The sequence below is a fragment of the Cetorhinus maximus genome, chromosome 28, assembly GCF_964194155.1.
Source record: "Cetorhinus maximus chromosome 28, sCetMax3.hap1.1, whole genome shotgun sequence".
NCBI lineage: Eukaryota > Metazoa > Chordata > Chondrichthyes > Lamniformes > Cetorhinidae > Cetorhinus > Cetorhinus maximus.
In genome coordinates, this window is record NC_135906.1 from 27,590,953 (window position 1) to 27,608,078 (window position 17,126).

The following is a 17,126-nucleotide window of genomic DNA, read 5'->3' on the forward strand; positions in this document are numbered from 1 at the left end:
TCAGATGATCCAAGTTTGGCCAAAGAGCTAAGTTGTAAGGGGCATCTTACAGGAGAAGAGAAAGGTAAAGAGCAGGACAGGTTTAGGGAAGGAATTTCAGAGCTTAAGGCCTGAGCAGCTGAAAGCACAGCCGACAACGGTGGAGCAATTAAAAGCGGAATGCACATGAAGTCAGAATTAGATCATCACACTGTGGCCAACAGTAAATTCTTTTGGTTCGTCAGCAGTGGTGAATCCCTAACTGAAAGGCACTTTAAAAAAAAACTGATTCTGTTTGCTTTAAAACGTAACCACAGTTATTGAAATCAGCACCCTGCATCTCGTTTGTGGTTTTGGTTGTCCTCGCTCATGAAGGTTAAATGGCTTTTTATAATTATGCACTGTATAACCACAGAAGCCTGATGATTTGTTAACTTTGTTCAAATCCCTAACCTTTCACCTTTAGTATGTAGAAGCCAGTTTTTTGTGGGATAGCCGGTTTTTAAAAGCCGTTATCTTGGGCGGCATTTGTTTTTACATCTATGCTGATATTTCCCTCCCTTCAAGAAATTTGACCACTTTGTGATGATACCATTGTTCTCTGGGTGCAGTTTATGTGCTGTGATATTATAATGACCAACATTATATTCACTCACATGAATCAACAATTACCCATTAGTGGCCCTCCAGTTCTATGCAGTTCCTTTTAATTCCATCACATAGTGTAAATATACAAACTTATACCCTTAAAAATAACACAAATTCCATTAACATTCACATTCCTTGACCAGTTCTTGAAGTATTCTGACAGACATTCTTTCTACTCACATTGTGCTTCCTGTATAGCTGGCATCACCCCCTTCTACATACTGCACTTGGTTCGAATAAACATGCTGAACTGGCTGCACTGGGACCTGTTGTAACTGCTGAACCTAAATATGGAGGTCATCAGAAAGAAAAAGTTATTAGGGTGTACCATTTATTAGTTCACAAACTAAAACATCGAAACATTTGTCTTGGAGCAAAATGTTAGATCACCTTCTTTAATAATGGCCTTCCCATTCAATGAATATGACTTATTCTATGTATAATGATGCTGGTGGGAGGAACCATTTTAAATTTCTGGTACAACTATTTGAAGCCTGCAAGGGATCCAATATCATAATGGCAATAGTGCTTTTTTTATTCATTCATGGGACCTGGATGTCGCTGGCTAGACCAGTATTTATTGCCCATTGCTAATTGCCCTTCTGAAGGTGGCGAGGAGCTGCCTTCTTGAACCACTGCAGTCCATGTGGTGTAGGTAGGGAGGGAGTTCCAGGGGTTTGACCCGGCGACAGTGAAGGAATGGCGATGTATTTCCAAGTCAGGATGGTGAGTGGTTTGGAGGGAAACTTCCAGGTGGTGATGTTCCCATGTGTCTGCTGCCCTTGTCCTTCTAGATGGTAGTGGTCGTGGGTTTGGAACTTGCTGTCTAAAGAGCCTTGGTGAGTTCCTGCAGTGCATCTTGTAGATGGTACACACTGTGCGTCAGTGGTGGAGAGAATGAATGCTTGTGGTGCAAATCAAGGGGGTTGCTTTATCCTGGATGGTGTCAAGCTTCTTGAGTGTTGTTGGAGCTGCACTCATCCAGGCAAGTGGAGATTATTCCATCACACTCTTGACTTGTGCCTTGTAGATGGTGGACAGGCTTTGGGGAGTCTGGAGGTGTGTTACTCTCTGCAGAATTCCCAGCCACTGAGCTGCTCTTGTAGCCACAGTATTTATATGGCTCATCCAGTTTGATTTCTGGTCAATGGTAACCCTCAGGATATTGATAATGGGGGATTCAGCAATGGTAATGCCATTGAATGTCAAGGGGCAATGGTTAGATACTCTCTTATTGGAGATGGTCATTGCCTGGCACGAATGTTACTTGCCACTTGCAAGCCCAAACCTGGATATTGTCCAGGTCTTGCTGCATTTGGACATAGCCTTAATAGATGCAATTTTAAAAATATAAAAAATTAGGATAATGCTACTATGTTGAGCTGCCAGTCATGAACCTCATCCAATGGCAATGTACATCAGAAATTGAGCCACAATTTCCCAACCTTTAAACACATTAGCACTTCCAATTTAACCAACATGAAATGGTTTTTTAATTTCAGATGAGGCAGGTACAATAAATTGATCCATAAAAATTGTGATAAGCTTTTTCCACTTTAATACATATTTTGAAAAACTGCAGTGAATTTTCAGGAACTAATTTTATGAATAAATATCCTTAAATTATGAATATCGATAAATTGTATACCAAACAATTTCAAATGGGGTTAATGAACCCTGAGGTTTCCAGCAAGTCATCAGACTTCCTTCTGTTCCTGGTCAGACATATTGTGCATCTTAGCACATAGTCAACAATTTGTTGATCAATATTACTCTATATTTGATGGTTAACACATTACTTCTGTTCCTGTTTCCTAAAGAAACTCTTAAGACAACGAGAGTTGTTTTCCTTTGGGCTCCTGACACAGTTTTCAAAAATTTGTGGGCAGGGATCCTGGACGACGCAAGAGTATTTTCAGGGGTCCCTCATACAATCAAGTTTTAAAATCACTGCTACTTGTTCCTAAAATATATTATATATATTTTAGGAAGATTAGTTATCCCCTTAACAGAAATAAACAATGCTCATTACTAAAATACAATATTTAAAAGACAAACAAAATTAGCGCAACTTTTATACAGTAAACATCTTTAAGGAACTTGAATAACACAGCCTTCCGTTTATCCTTATGACTATTTCTTACTTGACCTACTTTAAGAGCAGTTGGTCCTGTTCCAAAAACTAGTGCCTGAGGGACTCGCTGGACCTTGACTCGTTGTTCAGGGCTGGCTGGTAACATGGAGAAAAATGGAACCTGCTCAATAATCACTTTCTGCTCTGTGCTGGGAAGATGCTGGGGAGTAAATCGAATCACTTCGACCCTTGGTGCTGAGGTGGAGGGCATCATGTGCAAGACATGCACTTTATGTTCTGGACTCAATGGTTGGGAATTTCCTAACTGATGTTCTTCATGAATACTGTTCTTTGAGCTGGGAGAATCGGCAACTACCTGCAGCTTCTGATCTTTCTCTATCAAACTGGAAATCTCACTCTCCGTGCTCTAGTGTATAATATAAGCAAATTATTTTTACTAAATCAATTATCAGAATACATTCACAAGAGCAGAAGATGGATGAACATGCCAGCATTGAATGAAACTGGACTAATAAAGACCGATATAGAATGGCCTTTCTAATGGTTCCTAAACGTCCTAAGTAATAACTTTGGAATATCTCAACCCAACTCCTAAGGGACACAGGTATAAAGTATAAAATGACTCATAATTTAAACTGGAAAATCTAATTCAATAGTGTAGCTAATATGGGAAATTGAAAGACACAAGCTGGTGCAGGGAGGCTGATGGGCAAAAGGGTCAACGTATGTAACCTGTGCTATATGTAAACTGACAATACTAGATACAAAGATAATTCCATTCCCTAGCATGGTCATCCCTCATCTTGGACACAAAATTCACTCTATGCTGTAACAGAATTCTTGAAACTATGAATGTACATTTTGTAATACTATCATATCTACTTAGATTATAGGGACATTCATTGTATAGTTTGTAAAATATGAAACAAAAAATACAAACTGAACATTTGCCCAATATAGGCATTCAATGCTACAACTTTTCTGTTTCTCTCAGTTTAAGTCCTTTCATTCCTTTGAGGAGAATTCGATGATCCTGGATGTCAGACACACCAAAAAGCTGCTGCACTATGACAGAACAAACATTGGTAGATCAAAGAGCTATTATTTAAATAATTGTCATATGGCTTTGCTAAACACATTCTGTTGAAAAGCAAAATGGATACCAAGAGTTGGGATACTTCAAATAGTAAGCTATTTTATAAACATTTTTGGCTACATGCACAGCTTATGTATAACACTTGTTTGATTTAGTTTTGAGAGATTCAAGAACAGGCCAGTGGAATGTTGTAAGTCATTTTAAATTCTGATAGTTTGCTCATTTCAAACCTTACAAATCCTGAGACCATCATCCAAGAGCTAGAACTGGCCCATTAGAATAAATGCCAGAAAGCAACTTAAGTGAAAATATGTTCTAGCTCCAATAATTTTATCTTGTGTTTGTTCATTTCAGATTTAACTTTCATGCAAAATCTATGCTTGCAATAAAATGATGAATTTTCTCATTTTGTAAGAAATCTAGTCCTGTCTGGTTAAATTCAGATCATCTAGGATTTTTGCCCTGGGGCAGAATGTTTTGCTCAGTGGATGCACGCCCGACCTGCTCAAGGGTGAAATGATGCACGTTGATGTCAATCAAGTGTGCTGACTTCAACACGCAGTCGTGCGATGGTTCAGTTGGCGGGCGTGTGCCAGAGTTGGCAGCGCGCCCGCCGACAATTAAAAGGCCCGTTAAGGCCATTAAATAATCAATTAACTTAAATTTGCGGCCTTTCCACTTTTTAGGAAATACCACAGCAGGATGAGGTTTCCTAAAGCAAATAAAAATAAAATAAAACTTTTAAAACTTAATTAATAACATGTCCCTGCTCACGTGACAGAGTCAAAAGAGGGGACATGTATCATTACATTTTTATTTTCTTTATATAACACTTCATCTCTCTGAGGCAGCTCTGTGCCTCAGGGAGATTATGAAGTGCGCATGCGCAAAGGTCGTACTCGCCCCGCTCACCCTCCTCCCCCCACCCGCACAGGGAACACTGAGTGCTGCCACTCGCATTTCACACTGGGCGGGCCTTAATTGGCCCGCCAGCGTGAAATTGCCTTCCGGCCCCGATCACAGGCGGTGGTCGGCTTCCCGACAGAATCTGCCTGACATGGGTGAAATTCTGCCCCTGGATTAATGCTGAAATGCTGAATTACCTATCATAGGCATTGGCCTGCCTCATCTTTTGAGAGTAATTGATTCAAATTAATAGGTAATCATTCAACAAGCAAAACTACTGAGACATTGGGTGGGATTTTCCGGATCCGTCACGGGCTGGACCTGCCACGGGCGAGGTGGCGCCCCAGCCAGGAGTCCACTGACTTGCAGCGGGACCGGAAGATCCCTGCGGCAGGTGGGTGCAGAAAATCCCACCCCTTGTCCCTTTTAAAGGCCATTACTGCAATGTGGCATTTTCCTACACCCACTGGATATTGGCTTATTTCTGAAGTATACCTCATTTTTTTGAAAGAATAGTACCAATTCAGAGTGCAGGCTTCTTTAACACTGAGTTTTCCATGTTATTTAGTCAATATACATATTAAGTCACAAAACAGTATTAAAGCCAACTCAAAGCATTAATAAGTGTGCCAAAGGCTCACTAATAACATGCACTTATATGGCCCCTTTAACATAGTTGAATATCCTAAGGTGCTTCACAGAAACATTATCAAACAAAATTTGACGCCAAGCCACATAAGGAAATATTAGGATAGATGACTGAAAGGCTGGTCAAAGCGGCACACTTTAAAGTGGAGAGAGACAGAGACCTTTAGGGAGAGAATTCCAGCAGCTGAAGGAACGGCCACCAAAGGTGCAGTGAGCAAAATCGGGGATGCGCAAAAGGTCAAAATTGCAGAAGAGACTCCGTGGTTAAATGTAAGAGTTGTGTGGTACTGCACTTTTTAAATGAATAGTTGCATATTAGATTCCTGGTCTGCGCTGAGTTAACTCAACTCACTAAGGACAATGCCAGGAGAACAGCAATGGGTGGCTTCCAAGCTAGGAAAGGGGAAGAAAATCAGCTAAATTTTTTTCCCCCTGGCGCAGGAACTACAGCTGAAAAGTGCATGTCTGATGCTTAAAGCTCAGTTGTGATGCCACCATCCCTTCCCCCCTGGTTGAACAGCTAACTGTCAATATCTTGACTCTACAAAAAAGATGGCATCATTGTGTATGATAAACAGCGAGATATCTTTAGAACTTTACTTCAGCATTAGTTACTGCCTTCAGCAGACGGGAAGAAAAATGAGGTGAAGCTTATAAAATGAGAAAAATTAGTGAAGTCTTGTCCCCAACAGATCAGGGTGCAACTCTTTGTTTGCCTTATAATAAAGAAAATATAAAATATGTATAATTTCACCTAAACTTTCTGTTCTAGGATAGTTGTCTATTAGTTAAAATATGATTTAAATGAATGGCCAATCATTGAGCAGAAAATAACCGTAACGCAGCCACAGAATTATTTTGCCAAATGGGTAAGATCTCATGTATCATTTAAGACTATAATGCCTTCTTCACCGCATATTTTACGACAGCCATAATTCTGCCATTCCTATGCAACCCTGTTCGTATTTCTTGGAATGGAGTCATAACTAACAATTAACAAACCGGTAACGTCTGTAATTTGGTCTATGAGTTAATTTGCGTGGAGAAAACATAAAAATGGAGATAAAATAATTAAACAATACCACATACCTCCTGAGAAACATGAACTTGCTGCAGCGCTTGTACTGATAGCTGTTGAACTTGGCTGGTTTTAGCAGCCTGGGGTGTTGTTTGCACAACAGATCTCTGTCAAAGCAAAATAAAAATCAATTAATTTGCTTTGTAGACCGGCAGCTTTCAAAGGACGACTCACTTTCTTAGTTTATTTTCTGCAATGTCAAATATTCAATATTTCAAGAGCTGCTTTGCCATTTGGGGATTCAAAGGATTGCTGGACAAAGTGTTTTCAAAACTGCTGCACATTGTTCCTCCTCCCTTAGCACACCAGAGGTAAAACTGAGAACATGAGAAAACTAGAAAATTCTTCTTCTGATGTGGCTATGGGAGCATCAGTAAAAGTTCCATGGGGAATTTCATAGATTGTCACCCCAATTATGCCTGAGCTGGGAGAAGCCAGCAACAGCTGAAAAGATGATCTTCAGAATTCCTTCTGGTACCATTCTCCAATGCTCCTCTGACTGACATCAGGGAGCAGTTCTCTGCGGAGAGGAGATATGGGATGGTGGGTCCAGACAGAACTGAAAAATAGAATTTAGAGGAAGCATATCCTAAGCAGATGGTTTGCAAAATGGTTTTTTAGAGGGGATGGAAGATTTCCTCCCTTACACTTTGCTTTTCTTTTAACTTTACTAAACACTTTCAAACTGTTGAGATATCAAATAGTCATACAAGAATAGACTAAATGACCTATGGATAAGTATTCTGATGCTTCCAAAAAGACTATTTTGACAACTTTGTTGGTCAAAGGTCCGGACATAAGTATTGTTTTACCAGAGATTCAAGAACAGTGATTAGGAGCATGGTGAGGGGAAAATCTTGCACCAGGGTTATAACTATGTACATTAGGAAAACAGAAATATTCCCAATATTCTGCAGTATTTAGTTTCTAAGCAGTTTGCAAGCACATGAGAGAAGCTGCATTGGGACCTATAGCGAGATCCATAGCTTTTCAGCTTTCCCTTTCGATTTAAAAAAAGCTTTGAACTTCTAGATAACAAATATACAAAATACAACATCACTCAAGTTGCTGACTAATCATGACAATCAATCTCTGACAATAGCCTAGAACAAACGCAAGGTGAGAAAAGCACCAGTGGGGGAGGCTTTTGAAACTTGGCCTTTAAATGCAGACTCCAACTGGCCTATCAGCCCCCAATATCCTGGGAAGCAAACATGTTTCTAACAGGGAAAGAAGAAATTGTTATGCTGTGCCTATACCTGAAATAGTTGTTAACCCTTTGCAAATGCAAATAAAAGGCTAATGCATGTTTGAGAGCCCCAATGCAAGACTGGTTTGCCCAGTTTCACTCAGGAGAACCAGACTGTGAGACCACCTGCAACTTACAAGCTAAGTTTTTGGAACAGACTTACCCTGAATATGGAATTGGGAAGAGCAGGAATATATTAGACAAAAGATATCCCAAACAGGCTCCTCAGGGACCCATTGATAACACTATTGGCAATCCTCGTGCCACCACCTTCTGGATTCCAACAGTCAACCTGCTATATATTCACTGTAATGTGTATCCACTGATTCCAGCTTTCTTTATTTTCAGTACCAAACTTTCCAATCAAAGAGACTTAAATTGTATCAATGTCCTTATTCAAGTCCTAGTGCAGCATATCCAATGCCTAACCCTTTAGCAAGCTCCTTTGTCACACCCTCAAAGAAAACCAACAAATTAGGTTGGAAAGACCTCCCTTATATGAATACAGATTGGTTATCTTTTATGATTTTATTTCTATCAAGCTATTTCATGTCTCATCTTTAGTAAGAGTTTTCATGTCTTTACTCATAATGAATGTCAAACTCATTATTCTGTAATTTCCTAGGTCATTTTTCCCTGCCTATTGAAAAACGAGAATAACATCTGCCATCTTCGACCTCAGGTGCCTCTCTAATATTCAGCGATATTTGAAAGATTTGTTCCATTTTCGCGAATGCATTTTTTCTTTATGTATTGCTTGGCAATTTTTTTCAACCAGGGGTGAGAGTGCCTTTAAGCTTAGTGATTTTGCTTTGCATGGGCACACATTGATCCACTGCATTCACAATCATCTCCACTGCATTCACAATCATCTCCATGTAGGAACTTTGTAGCTCCTATACTCTCAGCCATATTCCATCACCTCTTGCACCATTATTTTGTATTACTTAATAGACAATTCTTAAACTAAAATAAACCATGAATTAACACAGGTAGGCTGTATAACAGGAAAAAGTTGGGCATCATATATGGCAAATGAAATGTAAAGCAGAAGTGCAGAGCAATACATTCTGGGAGGAAGAATGAGAAATGACAATATAACAATTTTAAAGTGAGTGCAGAAAAATGAGATCACATGAACATATCTTTGTAGGTGGGAGGACAAGTTGATAAAGCCTTAAAAAAAAGTACATGGGATCCCTGGCTTTACTAATAGAGGCATAGAGTTCAAAAGCAAGGAAGGAATGCAAGTCTATGACATCTTGTGGCAATCTCCACCTATCACTGGCCGTCTATCCAGCTCCACCTGTCCCACCACCCCCTTTAAACCAGCTTATATTTCACCTCTTTTCTATTTTTACTTAGTTCTGTTGAAGAGTCATACGGACTCAAAACGTTAACTGTGTTCCTCTCCCAGCCCTGCTAAGTTTTTCCAGGTATTTTTATTTTTGTTTTGGATTTCTAGCAACCACAGTTTTTTGCTTTTACCTTAAGGAATGCTAGTGCACTGTAAGTTACTAATTAAACCTTAGCTACAGCATTGTGGCCTATTCTATCACCGACTTCAGATAGGATGTCAAGGCCTTGGAGAAAATGCAGAGAAGATTTCCTAGAATTACACCAGGATAAGGGATCTCAACTACTTTGTTCATGCTAGTTGTATGCTAATATTAATACTGTTAGATATAATTTTAGGTAAGCACTTAAATAATTAAACATGTGAGGCATAAAAAGTTATGCACAGAAAACTGAATTAATGTTTGACAGACAAAACTTTTTAAAAAATAAACGTTTGACATTGATTCAAGAGGTTTAGTTAGATTTTATGAAGGAATCAAATCTGAAAGTCCTCAGAGTGCAAGGCTTAGCCCATAAGTTATTGCTAATCATTCACCAGTTTCCCTATGAAGTCGCTTCTTTTCTGGGAAGCCAGAGGGAAAAAAACCTTGTTTTCCATCATTGCAAGATTACACATGCTTCACCAATAGATCAAGAAAAAAAATGTAATGAATAGTTAATTACTTGTATTGTAAATCCTGCAGTTTCGTTACGGTGCTACACTCAGCAGTATCCTTAGGGAGCTATACAAAATACACGTATTAAAAGGAGTTTTAATGTGAACTTGCCATTTATCATGAGATACAAAATATGCACAGCATTTGCACTAGTGATTATTTCTCAAAACTTGTTTTCATCAGCAACCACAGAGGTTAGCATGCTAATAATGCATAGTTGTTTTTTCACTAAACCCATCAATGTGATAATAGAAAATATATTCCCAATAAAGCTCTAGGAATTACAATGCCCAAAAGCCAGAAAAAAAAGTTAAAAAAGTTTGTTCCCCTCATGTAATGACTGAAAAGAAAATCAATGAACAGCAATTTAAAAACAACAAAACAGTGGATTGCAAAGTAAACTCTTACATTAAACATATCTATAATATCAAAGTTAAGCAAACCCACAATCAAAATAGAACACTCAGGAATTCAAGGCATAGCATAAAATGCAACAAATGTGACAGGAAAGTACAATTTATTCTGAAGATCATCTCTCAAAGGCTGACATGGAATCACATATCTCTGACTACATTATACACTACAACAGAACAAGACATTTAAATTACATAATGTGGAGAATACAGTTTCCTTGATAACAACCAAAACAAAAAAGCATCCCAAGAGAAAATTGACATAACTTTTCTCACTGACTACTTTCAAATAAAATGTGAACAGGCGAATGTACAGAATGCCCCAATCATGCTCAATGCAATTTTGGCAAAATCCTTCCACTGAATAAAGAGGAAAGACATATCATAATTTGGCCTTACTGTATTACATTCAGCTTTACTCAAGACTGACTGACATCCCTGAACCCACAGCCATAAACAGAAATTAGGGACAAGCCTTAAACTGGCAAAGTTCAAGGATTTAGTTAAGTAAAATAAAACAAACAAGTGAACTACTTAAAATATTGCAGACATGACAAATTTTAAATCTACAAAACAGGGTCAATAGGATATCATAGCTAGGAAGAACGTCAAGTCCAAAGAGAGGTTGCCAAACAATTCACTAAAATTATACCGGGAATGACAGGATCAGTCAGGAGAGGTGAATCTTGTCTTTTCATTAGAACAAAAGGTTAAAAGGAAAGTTGATGAGTTTTTTCTCAAAATTATGAAGGATTTTGATAATTAAATGAGAAAATTCATTTGCATTGTTCAAAAACCAGCAATTAGAGAAATAAATTTAAGATTATCACCAAAAGAATGAAGGAACAGATTACATATTTTTAAAAAAGTGTTCTTCCACATGGAATGCCTTAGCACAAAGTGGTGGAAACGGAATTCATAGAAATAGCTTTCAAGAGGGAAGTTTTTTTTAAGATTCAAAAGAATATAGGCAAAGAGCAGTACAATGGGGCTAAGTGGGTAAATCTTTCAGAGAGCTAGCATGGGCATAAGCTGAATGGTCTCCTCCTGTACTATTAAATTCAATTATATATTATGTGACTTATAAATAAATAATTAGAATCTCAAATGGGGAATACAATATTCCAGAGATTAAACAATATTTGGAATAAACAACCAAACAAAATGAAGACATTCAGCGCCACAGGCCTAAAGGAAATTTGAGCAACCAAGGCATTTTTAACAGAAATTAAACTCATAAACCCATTAATGGAATAGGAAGCCGAGTTGATCACACACTTATAAACAACAAACGATAGTTTTGAAAACCCTTAACCTGAACAGTACTAGGACAAGATAGTATATGAAGTTGTGCAAAAACAGTACCTAATGATCTCAACTAATAGTTGTACTATATTTCCACTGCATTGTGAGAGTACTGGTCAAATTATATTGGCTAAACATAGTGGGGCACCAACGTTCTTTGAAAGTTAATAGCATCACTACAATGTGTACAAGCAATCCAAACTGAATGTCATTATGCACCACAGATGTGGGTACTACAACTGTAGTGCAGTGCTGGAGAAATCTAGGGTAGTCAGTATAAACTGGCCACATAAATTAAATTTATCTTATGAAACAGATGAAGCAGACTTTGCACCGGTTGGTACAAATAACATCAATAATGTGCAATGAAAGCACATTGAGCAGGCACCATTTCTGCTGGCAGTTAACATCAGTACTGTACCAGATGACCTACACAGTTATGCAATTGCATTTAACATTATGTTATGTACATTTAATGCTATAAATTGAACCTAAGGCCTTCACTGTAATTTGTCTTTTGCTTCTCATTGTACTCATTATCCGTAACTTTAAAATTCCTCACAACGCCTAGCTTTTAGTAATAAGCCACATTGCTTCTTACTGCTCCATTAAACAGTTATTGTTCCAAAATATTTAACTATTATTTAAATGTCTCTTTTCTTGTTAATCTAATTATTAATTTGTTTTATGTCCTTTTCCAACATTGCAGAATTATAGCTCTTCTGGTCTCATTGAGGATGCCATTTATCATCCTAACCCATGAGGGCTCGAAACGTTGACTGATTTCTTCTCCGCCGATGCTGCCAGACTTGCTGAGTTTTTCCAGGTAATTCTGTTTTTATTTTGTTTTGGATTTCCAGCATCCGCAGTAGCTTTTAGCTTTTTGTTTTTACCAATAAATGTGTACCTCTTTACTAGAAATTAGAAACCATTTTTACTATTGCCAGAAGAAATTAAATAAATGTAAAGTTCTTACAATATATTTTCTTATTAGTTTGCTTGTATATATTCAAGACTACAAAACTGAAGCAGCCAATGCAATGCAAGATTTTCTTAATGTTAAATTTTTCCTATGGGTGAGAAAGTTTCTACTCTCCTGGTAATTGAACAAAAGCTAGTGAGCTTTTCTTCCATTAAAATTATGTAAGGATATGTTTCAATGGTGGTATCACAAAACCACCAAGAAATTAACATTAATGACTGTGGGTTCAAACATTTTCTGTAGATTTGACTTCTAGAATAAGGAGACTGCCTATATATTTCTGAAATAATTCCTACAGGGCAACATGCTCATGCAATGAAAACAGAAAATGCTGGAAAAGCTCAGCAGATCTAGCAGCATCTGTGGAGAGAGAAAGAGTTAATGTTTCGAGTCTGTACGTTCCTTCTTCAGAGACATACAGACTCAAAACATTAACTCTGTTTTTCTCTCCACAGATGCTGCTAGACCTGCTGAGTTTTTCCAGCATTTTCTGTTTTTGTTTCAGATTTCCAGCATCCACAGTGTTTTGCTTTTATGCTCATGCAGTAGTTTGGCATACAAAAAGATTCGGCAAGCACATGACACAGCAATGTAAATTTCACTGAAGTGGATCACTGCATTGACTCTTTTAAGAAAATTAATAATTGAGTTATTTTAGGGTTTGATGAATATGTAAAGACCCAGGTATATGTAACACTGAGCAGAATTCCACTGGTCAGACGTGAAACAGATCCCCCAAAAGTACTACTCCATATCTGTGGAAGCAAGTTCTCATACGAAAGTTAATATATTTCTTTCCTTCCTCAATTCTTTGCCAATTTTCCCCCTTTATCATCCTCTCCATCATTTCCTTGATGAGTATGGTTCTCTAAGCGCCAGGCGCCTCAGTGTGTCATTCAAATGACCGTTGGTCACATGTAAGCCTATATAGTGAATGTTTGCAAGCAGGAAGGTGACCTAATGTTAACAATGACAATTCAGTGATGGTTTCACACTATGAAGAAGTGTGTCAAAGAACTGCTAAATGTAGTTTTACAAGACAGATAATTCTCAGGTAGCAAAGTTAATCACTTGTGGAAAACGTGGTATTTAACAGCTCCCCATGTCTTCCATAAGGCTATGTTCGTATTACTGTAAAATACAAAGATATCCAATTTGGATTGACATTACCGCAACATACCAATTATTCTGTTCCTTTCATTGTAATGGCAGTAAGGTCAGGATAACTGAAACAGTAACCATGATTAAATATGGCACAAAATGGTTTAGTAAGATAATTCTGAAATCTATTTTCTAATGTTACTGTATCAGTATTAGTCATAGAACATTCTTCAGTAAACTACTCCAGAATTTGTGGCATCCCTGTTTATAGACTAAGTAACATTGCTAAAACTGTTACCTGATGTGTTACTGTTACCTGCTGGACTCCCGGCAGCTGGAGCTGCGGGAACTGATCCACTTTTGACTGCACAGCATTCTGTACTAGAAGCCTCTGCTCAGGAGAAAAGTAATACATTATAGAGAATCCAACTTGAAATGCACTCAGAAACAATTTCAATGTGGTGTAAGGAAATTCAGTCAACATATATACCCAACCCAAGCCTGAACTTCCCATTCTACACAAACAATTGCTTTCTGTCACTGAAAAAAAACAGCAACACCTTATTAACCCCCTGAGGTATCAAATTGTTAGTAATCAAATTAATCACTATTGCACTCAGGATAATGAATGACAAATGTACTCTTACAAAATACTCTAAAAATTGGGTAATGTGATGCAGTTTAATGTACAAAACATAACTTAATTTGGCAGATTATTGGCAGTAGAATTACAATTTAGATATTCCATCATTACACATTCTATGAGGAACATTACTCCTTTAAGTAAGCTGGTGACTTCTGATTTAAAAATGTCTATGTCTAATATAGGCCAGTTTTGTCCTGTATGCTGACTTACAAACAGGTGGACAAATTTTCCTTCCCAATATCCCCACTTCTGTTCCAGTCACAGAAACTCATCATCGAATATTCTCATTTGACAAGAAGAGCAAAGAAGTAAACTACAAAATCTTAATTAGTGGGTGCTTTGTGCAGTCACTAAGAGGTGAGACATATTTGGTGCAGAGATGTTACTGCAGTCCTCAGAGTTGATTTTCCATTGAGTAATCAGTAATTAACTAAAATTATTTGTAGACTAAAATTTCAGGAAATCATCCAAATTTTCAGTGTGACCACAGAAACCAAAGCAAATTTTGGATGGCCAATAAATAAAAAGCTTTATTTTGATTGCAATTTAAAGAATACGTATAAATTTTCCATAACAGCTCTCGGAGCACTTGGCTCCTAAAAGCAAAATATTGTATAGGGTTCTTCACAACGTTAACAGAAAAGTAGATGGTGAGCAAAGTCATTAGAAAGCACCAATAAACTTTTCTTTCAGTTTACTCTAGTTCAGCTCAACTCTGGTGCTGAAATGGGTTAATGGAAATGGTCACCATAAAAACTTTACTTCCTAAGGATAGTTAGGGCTGTGTTAAAGGCCAATCAACATAGAATCATTGAAAATTGCATTGCTTGAGCCACCAAAGAAAGGTAAGCTATGAATTCATATCCAGACCTATGAGCTAATTATGTGAATGATGAAATTAAAATCACTTGTTGGATGCAGGTGCTATTGTGCAGTGGGGTAGTGGGTGAGGTAGATGCAGACACCTTCCTTATTAGCCCAACTATGATCTGAGCCTCACTGTTCACACAGAGCCAATCCAGCCTCTGAACCTGACCAGGCGTGCAACAGTAAATCACACACTCAAATGAGAAGTAAAAACTGAATTGTCAGTCATTGCTGATGTGTAATATGTGATAAATCATTAAACACTTATAATGAAGCTCTAAATGCTAGCTTTGTAATAAAATGAATAAAATAAAAATAAAGTCACAGGCTTAGATGAACTACCTATAATTATAGTTGACTTGTCAGCTGTTGAAAATAATGGGGGCTGTGTTTCCAGAGGATCATGTTGGATCTACCTTTCGCTTAAGTTATATTTTCAGTTTCAGTTCAGTTATTTGTCCTGATATGTCATAGGCTTAAATTCAGGGCAATTTTGAATAGTGAGCCTTTGCTAGTTCACTAGTTAAGGATATATGGAAGCATTAAAAATAATAACTACATGTAGATTTTCACTGACTGTTATACATTTCTTAATGCCAACAGCATCAAATAACACTGAAGCTTTGCAAACTAAATGGACATCACCTTAGATTTTGAGTCAATGATATTATAAAATCGGTGACATCAAGCTGACAACTGCTTTACATTCCTCCAGATTTTGATTCCCACTGACTTCAAAGCTGTCATCTATGGGTACTGGGAGAATGAAGTTTTCAAATCCAATTCAGTTCAAATGACAAAGAGAACTAATTTTCAACAAAGTTGAACAACGGATGGAAAGTGTACAATACCCATGGTAAATTCCTAAATACATGTGCCAAACAAAGCAGCAAAGATATATTATTTTTCCTGAGAGCATGATCCCAAACACCCCCTTGAAAAAAAAGTTGCGCCTTCAACAAGTGAAAGCGTGTTGGATATACCTTTACCTTAAATTCAGTTACTTGCTCTGATAGGGCACAAGCTTCTATTCAGGGAAATTTTGAAAAGTGAGTTTTTGCCAATTGCCTATTGTAGGATGTTTGGAAGCATAAAAAATAATTATTACAGGTGGATCTTAATGCTAACAGTGTCAATTTGCACTGAGGCTTACAGGCATCACCTTGGTTTTAAATCACTGAATTCCATGTAAAAGGCATTAACTCTTTAGTGATGGAGAGTAAAAATAACAGCCCTTAAAAGTCAACACTTAAACAAGTGTGGCTCAATAATGGATCAAAGAGCCAGGAGGAACTGGCTGAAAACATTTATGGATTATGGTTTATATTAGAAAAACTTTACCAGCTCAATATGATTTATTTTTGGTGGAAAGAAAAACAAAAAAATCCAGTCTATATATTGTGACGATATCACAGTTGCATGTTGTGATTCAAATATATTGCCTATATATTCACTGTAAACTCTTTCGAACTTGGGCAAAGAAAATCCTCAAGTTAAAAGTGGATAAAGGAAGTCTGCAGTGTGTTTAATTTGTCTTTTCCAGCCTTTCTTAGTCAAATGATTTAAAAAGCAGGTTCCAAACCATATTTATAATTATTGCCAAGTTATGTCTTAGATGTAACATTGTGTATCAAAGGGGACAATAAAACAATTTAATGCATTGCAAGAACCTTTGGCAATCCAACTTTTTCAGCTGTTTACTGCTAGCTGTGCACTAGCTCTAGCGATGTCCTAAAGATGCCGGAAAATCCATGGGCAGCAATCTAGGCAGGACCACAGGATCATGCCTGCTACTGCTATACAACGCTGACCCTGCCTCATCGTACTGGGTCAGTAGAAGGGAATCTCATTTGCAGGCAGTTGGAGGGTGTCAGCACCATTATCATCACATGCCAAGAACTTGACAACCCCAGTCTATTGGAAATTTTAGTGCCTGGGCATCATCCGGATGTTGACCACTTTCTAAAAACCTCCTTAAATTAGTCCTAAAGTTGCCTTTCACTAGTTTGAATCTCTAACCTATCCCCACTATTTGTTTTACAATGGTATTGTAGATAAATCTCTTCCATACTGGTTATTATTTCATCAACCTCTATAA

The 17,126-nt window shown here is 37.6% G+C and overlaps 1 protein-coding gene across 6 annotated transcripts in view; it reads right to left on the minus strand.

Annotated features, from left to right (window-relative positions):
* Positions 1 to 17,126, minus strand: part of LOC144668975 (MHC class II regulatory factor RFX1-like) — a 118,116-nt gene that overhangs the window by 32,394 nt on the left and 68,596 nt on the right. For 3 of the 6 annotated variants that reach the window (XM_078531511.1, XM_078531509.1, XM_078531508.1), the window contains exons 4-6: positions 13,832 to 13,906; positions 6,462 to 6,557; positions 808 to 911 (exon numbers count right to left, since the gene is read on the minus strand). In XM_078531511.1, the coding sequence (XP_078387637.1) occupies positions 808 to 911; positions 6,462 to 6,557; positions 13,832 to 13,906 (275 nt within the window). Of the gene's footprint in view, positions 1 to 807; positions 912 to 2,780; positions 3,693 to 6,461; positions 6,558 to 13,831; positions 13,907 to 17,126 lie in introns of those variants that run through there. The other 3 variants (XM_078531513.1, XM_078531510.1, XM_078531512.1) reach the window with 2 other exon arrangements.